At 33.4% G+C, this 17,489-nt stretch overlaps 3 protein-coding genes across 8 annotated transcripts in view; 2 read left to right on the forward strand and 1 right to left on the reverse strand.

Moving 5' to 3' along the window:
* The window catches only part of LOC132720191 (netrin receptor UNC5C-like), a 120,466-nt gene extending 115,352 nt beyond the window's left edge, over window positions 1–5,114 (forward strand). For all 6 annotated transcript variants that reach the window (XM_060704236.1, XM_060704237.1, XM_060704235.1 and 3 more), the window contains 3 exons: window positions 256–426; window positions 715–944; window positions 1,250–5,114. In XM_060704236.1, coding sequence (XP_060560219.1) covers window positions 256–426; window positions 715–944; window positions 1,250–1,421 — 573 coding nt within the window. In that variant the 3' untranslated portion in view covers window positions 1,422–5,114. The remainder of the gene's footprint in view (window positions 1–255; window positions 427–714; window positions 945–1,249) is intronic.
* A 4,274-nt stretch (window positions 5,115–9,388) lies between these two features.
* On the forward strand, window positions 9,389–12,415 carry LOC132720192 (uncharacterized). Its single transcript, XM_060704239.1, has one exon. It carries the CDS (start codon window positions 9,496–9,498, stop codon window positions 11,746–11,748), a length of 2,253 nt encoding a protein of 750 aa, XP_060560222.1. The 5' UTR covers window positions 9,389–9,495; the 3' UTR covers window positions 11,749–12,415.
* A 556-nt stretch (window positions 12,416–12,971) lies between these two features.
* On the reverse strand, window positions 12,972–14,460 carry LOC132720193 (GTP-binding protein Rhes-like). The gene is made up of 2 exons (XM_060704240.1): window positions 14,172–14,460; window positions 12,972–13,746 (listed from the first exon to the last, which is right to left on the reverse strand). Exons 1-2 carry the CDS (start codon window positions 14,428–14,430, stop codon window positions 13,193–13,195), a joined length of 813 nt encoding a protein of 270 aa, XP_060560223.1. The 5' UTR covers window positions 14,431–14,460; the 3' UTR covers window positions 12,972–13,192.
* Between the last annotated feature and the right edge of the window lie 3,029 nt (window positions 14,461–17,489).

Genomic DNA, 17,489 nt, shown 5'->3' on the forward strand with positions numbered 1-17,489 from the left:
ACATTATATAATTATCTTCATGTGATAAATTTTGGTTTAAAGATTTAATTTGAGGGTTGTATCTTGAGAGATTTTTTTCTCTTTAACTAAAACTGGGTCAGATTACAATTGTATCAGCAAAGTTGTAAAACTGGTAAGGTTCAATTTAGGTTCACCTTATAGAAAAGTTTATGTCTTCGATAATTGGTGCTTTTATTTTGTTCAAAATATATCTTTTGACATGTATTTGAATTAAGAAATATTTTTTGTTTCCAGGAGATACCTTTCCGACACATTTGGAGTGGGAACCAGAACAATCTGCATTGTTCGTTCTCGCTGGAGATGGTTGAACGTGTACAGGATGTTATACGTTGTAAGATTCAGGTCTATCAGAAAGCTATCCTCAGTAATAGACAAGTGCTCAAAATCAACACTAACTTTAAAGAGGTAAGTTGTTTTTGGGGTTTTTTTTATCTGAGGTTGTATACTGTTGGACAGTGTAAGAGTTAACTGTCATGTCAATAATAGTGTCATATATTTATATTTCTTAATATTTTTTTATAATTGTATGAATACTGCCATTGCCTGCAGTATTATGACATTGAAATTCCTATTTATTATCTAAAAAATGTAACAGAGTAGAGTAGAAAAAGGCATGGTGAGGTAATAATATATTGAAATGAGATAATTTTTTGAATGAAGTTTTAAAGGTTTTATTCTCATTGATATTTTCAGCCTCCTACGTGCTCTAGCCCAGTTGCAAATACACTAAAAGGTCGGTCCTCCACTGTCACCTCGGCAACAAACTCGAGTTCTGGTGTAAGTTCAGTGATAAATGTTGACACATCAACTGCGGCCTCACGTTTGCCATCACATATAAGGAATCAGCTGTGTGTGTTGTTAGATACACCTTGTGCTAGAGGCAATGACTGGAGAATGCTTGCACAGGCATTAACTGTAGATAGGTTAGTATATAACTTAGACAAAATCACATTAAAATGTTGGATTTATTGTCTGTTAGTCAATATTATAAAGTTACATTACTGTATGATTGATTTGATCATTCTTACCCTGAAAGAAATTCCTACAGAGCATATTTGACATTGTTTCATTTTTGTTATATATAAAAAAATACTGCTTTATAAGATAATATTAAAAGTAAAGTTGCCTATTTAAATGTATGGACAGTTATCTGAATATGCTGATGTATCCAGGAAATATATCATTTTTATATTCCCTCATTTTATATATAACGATTTTTGTATTTCAGGTATATAAATTATTTTGCAACAAAAACGTCTCCGACAGAACATATATTGGACTTATGGGAAGCAATACATCGAGAAGACACTGCAGTCACTGACTTAATGAATATCTTACGTGTTATGGGACGCTTAGATGCTGCCGCAGTTCTAGAAAAAGATATCGGCTCATGGTTATGAACCACAAGTGGTCTATTTGACAGAGTATAGTGAAAAAATAAAGTGAGCAATTCACTCTAAAAATAGTTTATAGTATGCTAAATAAGAAAGGTGTTGTAATGGTCAGAATTGTGTCCCTTCATTTAACTCTGCTGTGAATGATGGAGGGCGATATAGTCTGCTTGAAATATAACAGTAGTATTGCTTCTTGTCAATACTGGAGGTTAAAAGTAGGTGCTTCTCACCTTGAAGTTAGACAATATAAATAGTGCTTTCTGGTGAAGTCAAACTCCAAATAAAAATTAGTGAACAGAACTAAAAAAAAAAAGAGTTTTCTCAAATGTTTTCCTCAGATGGTGAAGCCAAAAAGGTAGACTAAGTGAACTTGTCGGAGAAATGATCAATAAAAACATACGTATGTGTGGACCTATTCTTACCATAGTGTTATATGTCTGACATGGGAGGAACAAAGGGTGAACTGGAAGAGAAAACCCCAGACAAAAGACTGGTTCTATGCAAAGTGTGATATCTGCAATATAAAATCACATCTTGTTAGAGAAAACTGCTGACTAATGTGTCAATATGTGGATCTGATGTTGTGTGGGAACAGCTTAAAGCTGTGTTGCACGACATGTTTTATTTACAATTTATATTATGTATTGTAAATGGATACTTTTTCTTTAAGTCTGTGATCTATAAATACCTAGCATGAGAATATATATCCTATTTTGTATAGGTACTTTTTTGCGTCAAATTTAGTCCAATGTTGTTTTTTTTATTCTTCTTTTTTGTATCATTTGGATATAGTGCTGAGAGTAAAATCTTATCAAAAGTGAAGAAAAGGATTTCACAGGGCATTGTGTCATATTTGAATAAAGCTTAATATGCTTAAATCTCTCTTTTTTTTTGTTGAGTGCAAATTTCTTATTCAAATTCAGGTTCAAATAAGTAAAAAAACTAAATACAGAATAACATCTGTGTTTTAATTTTAAGCATGAACAAGATTTTAAGATCTGGACAACACAGTGCAAAGAGTACATGGTTGCTATGCATGTCTAAGAACTACTTTTACCTGTAGCTCATTAATATGCAAAGCTTGTGAACATTTTATACATGTAGGGAGAAATATTTTACCTGCTTACTATGCATATATGATCATATGCAAGTTTGGAATTCACAAAAATGATATATTGTGCTTAAAAACAGAAATAAAATGTGCTTACATAGTAGTTAAAATGCTAATTTGCATTTGATGCAGCGGGAATAAATTCTGTTGTTCTTATATCTATGTATTATTAGTTTTATTATTTTTTTTGGCATTTTTAAGAGGCAGGAAGCTTGCTGTTGGAATTAGATTGACATTATATCATTTAACTAGGAGAAATCATGAAATCTACTACACTTGTTAAGAATGTGTTCAAGACGTGAAATATGATACTGTTTTTGGAAGTTACCATAGTTACTGTTTATGATTATTTAATGATACATAGTTATATTGTTTTTTATTTAAAATTTGTTATTTGTGCACTTGTAAATATGTATATAGAACTATTGATGTATATAGAAAACAAATTCGCGCAAGGAAATATCATATGCAAAGGTAGCTAAATCTTGCTTGTTCTAATTGTAATGACTTGTAGGATTAGTTTCCCTTAGTTTGAAGAGAAACAAAAAAAATAATACTTAACTTGAACTATACTGTTTACTATCCAGATATCTTATGTTCTAGTCATTGCATTAGAATAGATAGTCATTGATTATCTTTTATATAAATCATTACTATGATAGGAACAGAAATTTATCCAATTATATTGTAGTAAGAGAACTACATAGACAGTGAGTCAGAACTGACTGAACTTTACACAGAATGTGTTTGTCCACAGTAATATAATCAGACACCCGATTTACTATATTACTATATATCCAAACATTATTATGCAAATTCATTCTACTACAAAAAATGTTTATCTTCTTTGGAGAAAAAGGTAGTTAATTAATGAAAGAAAAATATACTAAGAAATAAAAAAAAGGTTAAATAATCAGTGACTGAATTAGAATATTTGCAAGGTCAGTGGACGCTCTCTTTTATACTGCATTGGTGCTAACTACAGTTATTCATACCATCACTTCACACTTCATACAAATCTATTTTACCGGAAGCCACATTACTTTCCACAAGCTTGCATTTTGTATGTACTCATCTCATGTTATATATATATATAATCAAAGGCTTTAAGAATTGGAACAGGAAATAGTCAATGCTGAAATCAAAATACATGTTACAATCTTCCATAGTAGAATCACCTATATATGAATAATGTGCCATTTGTGAACAGTTTTTGTTTTTATTTGGCTAGTGTGAGTAGTATCACGTTTTTAGCTATTACTATTGTATCCTTGTATAAAGAAATCTTTGAGAAAAAAAGATAAGAAAATAAGGAAAAACCAATATTTGGCATTTTCATTGAATTTTAGATAAAGTATTTAGACATTCATGGGACAAAGAAGCTTGTGCCTACTTTTGGATAATGTGAAGTGATTATAATTCAGTTTAAGTTGTTTTTCATCGACATTAAAAGGACAGTGCAGAATTAATTAATAATTCACCTCACATACTTTTTTTTCTGTTTATTAAGAAGTCCAGGACATTAGAGATTAGTTTTGCTTATCTTCTATATATCTAACATTGAAAGTTGAATCTCTAAACTCTGCAGTGTATGTACTTGGGTCAAAATGCAGTCAATGTAAATATAGAATTTGATTGACGGACATTCCTGATATATTTAAAGCTATTTTCGGTTTAACAGAGCAAGATGAACAGCTGTGATTACCCTAGGTCAAATTGATTTTCAACCCACTGAAACCAAAATATCACAAGTTATAAACCTGTTTTGTTTTCTTTTGTTTTCAAGTTTGTGTTAGTTTTGAGTTAATTTCATTTTTGTTTTAATTAGACAAAACCAATATGTTGGTGAATACTATATCATCTGAAAAATTCTTAAATCATCAGAGATATTTACTTGTATCTTTCATTTAATCTTTTGACAATGACTAAAGTAATATTATTTTACCTTTTAGTTAAGATTATTCATCTGGCAATGTTTTTAAAGAATGACAATAATACTTTTAAATTTCACTGGTGCTTTCATGTCTGTATTTTTGCTTTCTATGCTTAAACATTCTCATTCTCAAGTTCTTTACTGCAATGCTGTCATTGGTTATTTTTTAGCCAATCAGAGTGCAGAGTTTTGGACTGGTTCAGATTAGGAATTAAGCAAGTCATTGTCTCATATACATGTAAGTCATTATTGGAACAGTGTTCCATTACATGACCCCCTATTCACCACTGCCAAATTATCACAGAGAGAAAGTAACTGTGCTGGTAGATAATTTACTAAAATTAATATACCGTATTTATGATTGTTATTTCAAATGTGAGCACATTGTGAGCAAAGAAAAACAAAATATAAAACTTGGTAATGCAGGTGATAGATATACAGATTTACATTGTTTTCAACAAAACAGATTACATGAAAATATTCTTATGATTAGACTGTTGTAAGTAATTTGGCAGTACAGTTTTAGCTTTTCTTATTACTTATCCATATTTGTATTGATGCAGAAATTTCCATTTGAATTTGTATGAATGACATTTTATTCTTATTTATGTTTGTAAATAATGAAAACTACAAATTAAAAAAATATGTCAAATCAGATGTTGTTTGTATTTCTTTAATTATTTTCTTTTATAACCAGAAGCCATCTTATAATGTTAACATGTATTGTAGTTCTGGTCCTTCGGGATCATTGATTAAAGCACTTTAAAATGATTTTGAGTCGAGTACCACTCAAGCCGTGCCAGGGAGCGTGAGAGATGTTGCACTATTTCATTACCCCTGATGTACAGCCTGAATCAAACCGAGTCTTCAATTTTCATGTAATTTTGCTGACTTTAATGCTTTGGAGTGATTATGCCACAGCTGTAGATAGGGTGTGTCTAAGATGTTGTGTTGAAGTACTAAGTAAAAGCAGTTATTAGCTCGACTTTTCTATGAAAAGGGGAGCTATCCTACTCGCCCCGGCGTCGGCGTCGGCGTCGGCGTTGGCGTCGGCGTCGGCGTTGGCGTCACACCTTGGTTAAGTTTTTCGTACCACCCCACTTTATTTCAGAAGTATTACAAGTATGGCTTTGAAACTTACCATACTTGTTCACCATCATAACCTCCATCTACAGACAAGAGTACATAACTCTGTCAAGGTTTTGACAGAATTATGGCCCTTTTTTTGACTTAGAAAGTGTATTGAGCTTGGTTAAGTTTTTGTACCACCTCACTTTATTTCAAAACCATTGGAGGTATTGCTTTGAAACTGACCATACTTGTTTACCATCACGACCTTCATCAACAGACAAGAGGACATAACTCTGTCAAGGTTTTTGACAGAATTATGCCCCTTTTTGACTTAGAAAATACATTGAATATGGGTAAAATCCACTTATTGCCTTAACCCTTTGAGATATTGCTTTTGAAACTTTTAATGCTATTTCACATCATTACCCCCATCTGTACGCAAGAGAAGGTAACTCTGTCAAGGATTTGTTTTTAAAAATTAAGGCCTTTTATCGACTTAGAATCTTGGTTAAGTTTTTAGTACCAGTCCACTTTTTGACTGAACTGTTTGAGATATTAATTTGAAAGTTGGAATACTTGTTTACAATCATGATTCCCAAACATGTCCAGGAGAAGGTAATTCTGTCAAAGATTTTATTTGAATTATGGCCCTTAACTGTCAATGTTTTGTATTATAGGCAAGCACTAAAAAACTTAAAAAATCTAAAAAAATTCATTCCTATCCACTTGTTCACTTTACCATAAATTATGTCATATAAACATTGCTGTAATATTCAAGGGTATCAAACAACTAGTTCACTTTAAAAATACAGAGATTCTTGTATTGCCTTTTACTGCAAAAACTTTTTTTATTGGCAAGCAATAAAAAAGTCGAGCGCGCTGTCTTACGGACAGCTCTTGTTATTATTGCACCTAACTTGAAAGCAGATAGATTGTTTACTCAGATTAATCTAGAAATCTTTTTACTCAGGTAAGGAAATGTGTCGGAAATTTTCAAGAATCATTTCTGCCTGTTAAGAATGAAAATGTCATTTGACTTTGGAAATAAAACATTTCTAGATGTTCAAGTACTATGCAGTACAATGGAATGATAATATTTTGATTCAAAATATGTGTATGCCTTAACAGAATTTTAGTGACACATGACATCATTAATTATCATCAATTAGTGTGCTACTCCTGGTCTCTGTCACAAGATAAGTACACGTTACACAACTATGAAATACCCTCATCTACCCACCTTTCGCTGCAGTTGCACTACTCCCTACCCCAGAGCAGTTCAGTGCAGTCATAGCTTGCATCGAACATGTCTCACCCTAGTTTTCAACATTTTATCCTCTTTTAAACAACTCATAAACCTTGCGATTAACGATGCGCAGACATGTCAACGTCCCCGCGAGGGGCCTGACATTAACGGAATAACAGATAGATAGATACTCGGAGATCATGTGGTCATTTTTGAAAAGTCATTAAGACGTAGATAAAGCCTCTAACTCTTTTCTCTTTGATGTAATCATTAATGGTAACTTTATAAGACATTTGTTTTCAAGGGGCGTCCATGAAATGAAAGGATAATATATTGATTCAACATACAAGTGGTTTAGGTCGTTGCCTTTCATCGCTGTAGGTTTGAGCCGCGCGAACGTAGGTGATCCATTTGTGCCTGAAATAATGCACAAAGTCAGAACCTGGAATGTTCCCTCACCAGTAAACGCAACCATCACCTCGTCTATATATATAAAAAAATCAAATGTTATGTAGGCTTTTCACCTCAGCCGAAAGGAAGACGATAAGGATAAATATTTAAACATTACACACGTAGATGTATTTTATCAATGCTTTCCCAACAAACTGCTGTAATGCCGTATGAAAAATATGGTTGTTTTTTATTTTCAAAGTTTTGTTTAAAGTGAATCGATTTTTTACCAAGTCAGATACAGGTAGAATAAATAAAAAAAACTTTAATGGCGAAGTGAATAATGAGTTGAAAATAGATTTTCGCTAAACTAAAAATGGAGATGATGTGTCTTTAAATGTAAACTATTCCAACATAGTCTATTGTTAGTTTTTGACGAATTAAATTCCAATCCAGCGTGAAATTGAATCTATTTGCCATGTTCTCTTAGAATACAGAAATAAAATATCTTCAAGTTTCAAGAACATAGACTCTACATAATTATCTGTTAAGAAACAAACTTATAACCCGAAAGTGATTTAGTATTGTTCTCTTTAGAGCCAGAACTGTCTGCACACCAAGACTCTATACTTTTGGTATCTCAATTTTTGTATTTTGATATTGAAATCTCTTAATTTCCAAATTATAAGCACGGCACATCCAGGTAAACGATTACGTATCACATTATCAAAGCCCCTTTATATCTTGAGAATGCACTCTATAGGTTTTAAACTTTTAACTCATTGTCCAATGCCTATTAAGACCAAAATTTGATCAGAATAGCCATCATTAAATATCTGGATTTTTGTTGTTGTTGTTGTTGTTAAGTATTCAGCAACACCGACACTGTATTAATGGTCGTATGACTACTTGTGGTGAAAGACGTCAGGTGTCTGTTGTTGCTTCAACTTAAAAGCTTGTAATCAACCCTCTGTACAATCTCAAGATGTTGTAGTTACCATCAGCCAGGGTATACAAATGTATGTTACTTTTGACAGAACAAATCATAGCATACACATTAAAAAATAAAATAACCCACTCGGGTCAAGTACAAGTTTAAAAAAAACAACTCTAATGTATCGCCAAAATGGCAAAAAGAACTTTACTGCAAAAGAAGGTGTGCAAATATTCTGTAATAATGACTGCGAAAATACAAAATCGATAGATGAGAAGAGAAAAACTAAGGGATTTCCACTATGGAAATATCGACGTGACAGGGTTCTAGACCTTGTACACTATTAAGTCTGTACGAGAATCATGCGTAGCAGAGTCTTACTGTCCGAACAGACTTAATGCGATAGACTGTGATTTCCATCTATAAATTAGAGAATAACGGAATCTCAAAAGAACACCCAAACGACAAAATTGAAAATGATGCAAAAATTTTGTTTTCATTGCTTTTGATAAATTAGAGGAGGTACCTTAGAAACAAAAGTCAACATAAGCTCATATGCATAGTTTCATTTGTTTTACACCAGTATGCGTTGAGGATTTTCGTTTAGCTTTATCAATGTATCTTTACAAAATTTTTAATGTTCTCAAAGAATACAACCCGACCCGGAATCTCTCGTCAAGTATTTTATGCCAGAAGGACACCCAGCCAGTTTACTGTTGGCAGACGCTTCTACCCAAGTTCCCGCCTAAAAAGATAAAAGGGCGAGATTTCCTTGTCTTCCTCAACGAGTGAAACTGGTTATCAGAGACAATTTTCTAGAAATAAGAGGTTATTAAATTTTATCTTAACATACTGTTACTTTTTAAATTCCCTATCATAATTCAAACTAAAATTCGAAGTGCTAAAATACCTAGCTTTATCTTCAAATGGTCCCAAAAGGATTCTGTAAGTCAGTGATGAGGCAAGACTATAGTAATGGACGTCTTCGTCATGAGCATGATCTACTGCAAATAATAACAACACTAACGGGTCTTAAATATATATTCACTGTCGATTATAAAGTGATGGTTCACGTTACCAAGCTATTTTGATAATGCAATTTAATGAAACCGAGCTGAAAAAACAAAATAACTTCATACCATGTATATATATATTGATTCTTGAACGGATGAATAATTTAACTTCCTGGTTCTAAAAAAGTCAGATTTGGCTGGGCTCCAAGTAAAACGTATAAAATTACATTTACATTAGCCATTACAGTTATGTTTACATATTGATTTTTACAAACTTGGTTACAGATCTTCACAAAAACGAAACTGACGATATGTTTATACATACGTAGTTTTCCACATTTAGAGAAGATAAGGACAGTGGTATTTATAAGTTAGATTTAAAATGGCAGAGAATATATTATATAGGCGGACAATGACTACAAAAGAGGAAGAAATGGAATCGTTAGCACTAAATAGTTTCTTGGATAATATTGAACTGAGTGAAGATGACATTAAATCAAGGGTATCGCTGTTTAGTTATTTGGAAGCATTAGCTGGAGCTGTAGATTATCAACCAGATTTCCAACAAACATCTATTACTGGGTCTACAATGGACGGTGTATACTGGAAAGGGTATGAATCTGACCTTGACACGATGGTACGTTTATCTTATGTGGCTGTAGTTGAAAATGGGGACCAAGAAGTATCAGTGAAAGGACCAGTGTTTGAAATGGTACATGAAAATGTTCACCCTGGCTACACAAGGCTTAAGCTTATAAAAGATGGTCCTAGAGAGGAAAACAATATATTTGCAACTACACCGGACGGTGCAAAATCATTTTGTGTAAAGGAAAATGGTGAATATTTCTTATCTGCATACAAAATGAAGTACGCATCGAATCTGTACTTGCATGTTCCAGAGAAACCGCAATGGGTCGTTCAGTCCAGTTACGCATATGGTGTCGAGTGGCCGGATGATGAAGAACTTTTAGAACATGGACCGGCAATTTGCTTTTCTGACCACTCCAAGGAAGACGAACCACCTTCTGATATGGTTCCTTCTTTTACATGTCCAAACTGGCCATCAAAGGCAATGGAATGGGTTACCAGGAAAAGAACTCATTGGCCTTCAGCTGAAATAATCGAAACTCTTGTAAAGCAGGGGTGCAGAGTTGTTCCCGTTGGATTCAGGGGAAGTCCGAATAAGCATGTTGAGTGGAGAATTTCTTTCACTTTAACTGAACGCAGTTTGATAAGGACTTTTAATAACACGCAATACAAATGTTATGCTTTGCTGAAAATGTTACTAAAGGAAATCATTGATAAAGAGGTGCCAGAAGTACTTTCGTCCTTCCACATGAAGAATACATTGCTCTGGACCATTGAAAAAACTGATGCTGACATCTGGAGACCAGAAAAGATGACATTCGCTTTCCTGCAGTGTCTAGAAAATCTGGCTAAATGGGTGAAGAAAGGATATTGTCCAAGTTATTTCATAGTTGAAAACAACGTGTTCGACTTGAAAGTAATTGGAGAAAACCAAAGGAAGTTGGTCAGTATTTTCGAGAGGATAATTGCGGAAAAATGGAAATGCCTTTTGGAGTGCGAGACATTTAAGAAAAATGAACATTTTATGGAGCTCATACAAGAGCAAAGCGAGCTGTCCTTCACCAAAATTATTGAAAATTTCAAAGGCGGCGATCCTAATCAGATTTGGTTCAATCATGACAAGAAACTATTTGAGAGATACGAGCATGCACGAACAGAGATATTTAGCCAGCTTGACGGGCATGCTGATATTGACCTTACAATTGTCGATCATCACGAAATGATAACGAAGCTACAAAATGAGAGGTCTCCCTCGCAATTTCACAGTACTGCTGTTGAACCTCTTGTCTTGTCAGTGATGACAAGTCTTGGGTCACATCTTTTTGCCAAACATCAAAATAAAGGAAACACTGAGACGCTTACAAAAGCAAAGGAACTGATGGAGAAGGGTATGGCATCCGATGCTACATGTGGACCTCTTAAACTCGCAAACTTTGAGCTTATGAATGGAAATACATCACAATGTTTACAAATCACAACTGATGTTTTGGCAAATCAACATTTGGTACAATCACTGCTTCCCCAGTTTCTACCAAAATATATCGGTACAAGTGACGAACAATTAGAAAAGTATGAATCTTTTGTTTCATCTACGTCAACAGTACAGGAGCGTTTCCGAAGCTCAGCAGCACATGCGGTTGTCTTCTTTCCTACTGAAATCGATGCATCTCCTAAAGCAGTGCGGTTTCAATTGAATAGCCGTGTACCGGAGTCTATGGCGCATTTGCGTTGGTTGAAATGGGCAATATACGATCCGCTTGTGTACGCACATTTTTTGAGGTTCCTATGCTATCAAAAGTTGCAAAATGCCGACAAAGGACAAGAGGAGCTACAAGCTATTGAATCTTTGATTGATAATGATCAAGTAGGATATGAAATGTCGGCATTCAACCTTTTAGGTTTCTCATACGCGAGCATGGGTAATGTTGAAAAGGCCATGGGATTCTTACTAAAAGCCAAAGAGATAACATTATTGCCTGACGCTGGCCTGTGGCAGTTTGGTGGCATACTAAGCACTTTGTTGGGTGGAAGCAAGAAGAAGGACTAAACTAAGAACCAATGAAGACATATTGTAACTTGATTTGACTTTGTATCTTGATAGTGTAATCGTAGAAACACATCTACTTCCGATGATCGCAAAAACTGATACAATTTGTATATTTTTGATACAGTGATCGTAGTATAGACTCGCAGTAAATGATACAGTGATTTTGTTTCTACACTTTGGTAGTATTAGTTTAAGTCAAGTATAGAAGTTGTTGAAAATTTGTGTTACATTGATTCATAATGACATTGTTTTTCAATAAGTAAATTTTGATTTAATTAGAGTTTTGATGCGTAACAATCCCAATCTTTTTATATAGTAATAGTATAATTCTGGTGATATTTATATACATGACGTATAATTAATGTTTATGAATGATGTACATATGTATGGTTGATACATACTGCTTATTTATGCATAACGATGCTTATGCATGGTTATAGTTTTTATGCATGACCACTGCAAAATCTTTTTATTTTATACATGATTAATAGATAATGATTATTCATGATTAACTGATAGATGTTATGTAAAAATTCACTGTTTTTGTATACCCCTGTTTGTATACCCATGCATGATTGACACATGAAGACGAGTATTTTTTTCTATATTGTTCGTTGGCAATTATTTAAGATAAACTTGTTCTTTACTAAATATATCGCAAACCAAGCTCTGTTTTGCCTTATACAATTCTAACCGTCTCCATATTTTCAATAAAATTACAAATTAAGCTACTTGATAAAACAGTTGAACCAATTTTAGTATTTGTGGTTATACGGTGTTATGGGAAGCAACTTATTAGAAGCGCTTGCTTTAATAATCATGAAAAATCAGTGGCAATCTTGAGTACGTTGGGGATTTTGTTTGTATCATAAGTTTCTTAAACCGGCTGTATTCAGTTGCAAGTAGAATTAAAGGGATATTTCTTATACTTATTTAACCAAAATATTAGCATATTTTGTATGAAAATTTGCAGAAATATTTTGACTTTACGATGGTATTACGATCCATATTAAATTATGGGAAAGTTTTTTTTTAAAGATATTGATGGGGGTTAATTAAATGTAGAACACTTATTTACTACAACAATTTTGTATAACAAATAACCTGGCATTTCTACATGACTTTACTTTGAATGTTAAACAGAAATGAAAAATCTGTAGCATTTAGAAATATGTTTATTTTGCAGCCCATAAACATTATCATTATTATTATACACATATTTTTATAAGAACAAAACAAACAAAACAAAAACATTTTATAACTAACCATAAAGAAGTGTTCCGTTTAAAGAGACAATAGGAGAAAAATGAGTGTTGAGTGTTTAGATGTTTGTAATTATTTACATTGAACTTAAATGTTTACAAATATATTTAGCCTATAAAATGTATTTGTTATTGTATTTGTATCATAAGAAGTTCAACCATTCATTTAACAGCACAAAGCTTTACAATATAACACATTTTGAACGTCTCTTCCCCGGAAGTGGACTGCTCCGTCTGATATGGGATACTAAGGAACTAGCCCTGGTTTGAGCCATGCGGAGATCTGTTCTCATGCTGGGTCGTCGGGCGTTTGGTTGCACGGCTCCACAGGCTTCACTAATTTTACGGTTGATTGACCCAAAAATACCTCTGTTTCTTCCGGTTCCATGATATGACGGTGTCACTTTTCTATGTAGTGCAGGGCTCATTTCTGGTGGTAAATTAGCAAGTTCAAACAGTCGAATGAACATTTTCTCAATATTGATGTTTAACATTGCAGACGTTTCCACGAAATCACACATTGGTCTTCCCGACAATATTGTTGAACTCTCAGTCGCGGTAACAGCACGCATTTTTGTAAGGTCACATTTGTTTCCTACAAGGACTAAAGGAGGAGGTAGATGACATGGGATCAATGTCGTTTGACTACAATACTCTTCTAATTGCTGAAAGATTTTCTTGGCTTCGTCGAAAGACTCTCGACTGGTGATGTCAAACACAAGTAAAAACATATCCGCTGAAATGAAAATAAAAATATGAATATTATAAAAGCATAAAATCTCTATTGAATATGAAAATGTATGATAACAGAGTGATAGCAGAGTGATACTTATAGATGCAGTAGGTACATTACTGTTCATCGTCTGTTACCGAATCACAAACTTTTGGAGTAAACAAGACTCGAGAAACACTCCAGTCTTAATAAACCAATGACAAAGGCAGAAAAAAATACAAAAGCAAAATGATTATGTAAAATATAACATAATATAATTATCTCATATAGAAATTGACTCTGGATAGTATTTTTTCCTGATTATTCATTGGAAGACCCGGAAATTTGAGGGCAATAACTGACCAGGCAAATGAGCCGATGTCTGGTACGTAATAAGACCAAAAATTTTAACTGAAATAACAAAAAATGCTATTTATAATGAAACAAACCTGTCACATATGATATTCTTCTCATGGCTGGAAATGGGTGGAAACCGGAAGTGTCGAGGACGTCTAACCTGTACGCTTCTCCGCGAATCTTGTAAATCTTCCTGTAAAAGTTCTCCACAGTTGGCACATATATACCATCAAATGTGTCATATATAAATCTTGAAACAATGGCCGATTTCCCCACTTTACTAGAGCCGAGAAGAACAAGTCGTCTGCAGTTCTCAGGTAACGCATTTTCACCTCGATCTTGCAACGACATTGCCTAAAATGAATAAAGAAAATGATAAAGAAAAAATCCAAACTGTATTTTATATGGATCAGAATAAAACAACAACAACACGACTGATACAAAATTAATAAATAAATGTGACAACTTAGATTCATAATGAATAAAGCTCCAAACACTCGAAAAGTTAATAAAAGTAATATTGACACTGAATGCGATTTAAATCAACTCATGCAAATGTGTATGTTATGGTAAAAAAAATTAAAAATCGTAAGTGACGTTTGTATTTAGAATTTTAGATATGCTATGATAAGAAAATCGCTACAAACCATTATCCCGTTATGTTATTTTGAATTGCCTTGTAGCAATGGTTTGCTGACAATACAAACATAAATACGGTAACTGACAAGGGGATAATTGACTGTCAAATTTCTGTGTTTGTCGTCTATAACTGGAAGAAACATTGTTATTGATTTGGTTCCATTCTTTGTATCTTTATGTTACAACAAGTAAACAACTATTGTTAAGGAAAGGCAAAGTATAGCAACTCTTCCGAGGTGTGCTTGGTTCATTTTTTTCCACAGAGCATTATGATATACTAAAGATAGTTAACAACTTGAAATGTGTCCTTGGACACGGATGCCCAACACTCCACGGTTTTATCAGTCTACTGACGTACAGAGGAAAACAAAGCCAGCAAACCCCCAACTACACATGCTGACAACAGTCCTGTAAAAGTTCATAAATTGCAAACTTCTACTAAATCAAGGGCAGTAACTCTACAAAAACTGGATAAATCCATAAGCAAAACTTAGTGAATAACTATGCATGCTGACCAACATTCTTGTGAAGTTTCATGACTCCAGGTCAAACACTTTTGGGCTATGTGCCAAACAAATTGAAAATTGCAAATTTATACTAATTCAAGGGCAATAACTCTAACAACACAAAATTTAACCACTCACAAACCTCAGGTGCACAGCTTTGCATACTGATCAACATGCCTGTAAAGTTTATTGATTCTAGCTCAAGCATTTTACACATGACACATTTTGGAACGGTTTTTACTAGGTTAAGAGCAATAAATATGTCATGGCAGAGTCAATGAAATACATATATACAAAGCAGAAAGAATTGAATGGACCATTACATGTAAATATTTTTTATAGTAAAAAAGTAATCTGAACTTTTCATTCTTTGCAGCTGAATATTGACACCTATTTGAATACTGTTCCCACGCATGTAGGTGAGTTATACAAAACATGAGGAACAATTGTATATTGTTTTATCATAACATATAGGGAGATGATTTTTAAAATATTTTTTCTGAAATTATGATACATTGTATAATGTCAAACACTTTTATAGTTTTCAAACAAGCCATTTCAAAGTTTCATGATATGCTCCACACAAAAAAACAAAGGGAGATCATTACAAAACGTCATCAGGTCATCAGTCAGAGTTGACGTTCTTCAATCCAGATCAGTCAATCTATTTCACAATCTATAACCTAATATAAATAGAAATCTAAACATCTCCTAGTCTCTATCTATCGGTATCAATTCATTTACAGTTATGCAAATTTTGCAAAAAAGGGAGATAATTCAAATATGGGACCAGTAGTTCTCCGTGTATCATATATTCAAGTTTATATTCAACTCTTGAATAGTTTTATTTAGAGTTATACTTCGGACAAGCAAAACGGCAACTGAGAAGACCACAGGGTCACTCCCACATACTACTACATTAAACGTTGTTTGTTGGAGGTGTCTTATGAGCTTGTCTAACATAAATGGGCATATATAGTTCTATAAACATGTTACAATTCTTACCCATTAAGAAAGATTTGTAAAATAAGTGACAAACAACAAGTCAGTGTATGATTTATAAGCATTTATTACAGTGTCCCTACATCACAAAAGCAATCTATATATATTTATTAGTTTAAAGCAACAAAATACTACACACACTACTGTTAGCAATTACAAGAGAGCCTCGGAGACCCTTGTATTGCTCACCTGAGTAGAGACTTCAACAACGTTCACCCTATGCTTGGGCAAGTACCATCACTACTCCATGACAGAAAGTATAAAATGTATTTATATATGTATTGTATCTAATAACAGTGACCTTGATAAAGCAACCTAAAATCACACATTAGGGTAGGGACTTACAGTTACGTAAATTTACCTACATAAAATGTGGAAGATACTAGTTAATAATTGAAGGCTGAATCACAAAAAATAAGAAATCTATTCTGACGCATAATGTACCAATGTCAAAGATTTATATGAGGTACATTTATATCAGACATCTAACGTATAGCTCATTAAAAACATGCTCTAAGGACAGAAAAATAGACAAACGAGCTGCGTCACGACAAAACCAACATAGTGGGTTTGCGACCAGCATGGATCCAGACCAGCCTGTGCATCCGCGCAGTCTGATCAGGATCCATGCTGTTCACTATCAGTTTCTCTACTTGCTATAGGGTTTGTAAGCGAACAGCATGGATCCTGATCAGACTGACCAGGTCATTCTTTTAATAACCAAATATCTAAATCTTGGTCTTGTGGTTTCCGAGAAGTATATTTAATACCTTTTCATTAAAGATATTCTATGCTCATCTTTTAGTAAAATACTTTTATAGCAGAACTTAATTGAAATTGAGTATACTCTTCACGAATATGTCTAATCTGAATAAGTGAATGCATAAACTAAGTTTGAGAAGCTGCATTTCGCTTTTACTTGTCAAATTAATTTGGCCTATCCTTTAAAAAACTGCCAATTTTTTAATGACACTATATAATCATACTGTGATTACCTGTAGTGTGTAGAGTTTAAATGCAACATTTTTCCTCTTTTTGTATTCAAAAGATGTTTATTTAACTTTTCAAAAGAGACAGTATAGTTATTATCAGGGTTTTTTTTTTCAAATATCAAATTTGAGCATAATACATTTTGTATATCTTTAAAAAATAAACATTCAAAGTCTCTTTCTAGCATATGTGCCCATGTATGTATCATACAACATACAACAATTTAGGGAAACTTGGCAGAGCATCCTACAATAAAAATCTCAGGTTAGTTCA

This window comes from Ruditapes philippinarum, unplaced genomic scaffold (assembly GCF_026571515.1).
Source record: "Ruditapes philippinarum isolate M1 unplaced genomic scaffold, ASM2657151v2 ctg812_1_1_1_1, whole genome shotgun sequence".
NCBI lineage: Eukaryota > Metazoa > Mollusca > Bivalvia > Venerida > Veneridae > Ruditapes > Ruditapes philippinarum.

What these genes read in the sequence shown, in the direction of transcription:
- LOC132720192 (XM_060704239.1), top strand. Translation starts at nt 9,496, where the DNA reads ATGGCAGAGAATATATTATATAGGCGGACAATGACTACAAAAGAGGAA.
- LOC132720193 (XM_060704240.1), bottom strand. Translation starts at nt 14,430, where the DNA reads ATGTCGTTGCAAGATCGAGGTGAAAATGCGTTACCTGAGAACTGCAGA. An exon ending in AAGAATATCATATGTGACAG is followed by an intron (nt 13,747 to 14,171) that starts GTTTGTTTCATT and finishes TTTTCATTTCAG; the next exon opens with CGGATATGTTTTTACTTGTG.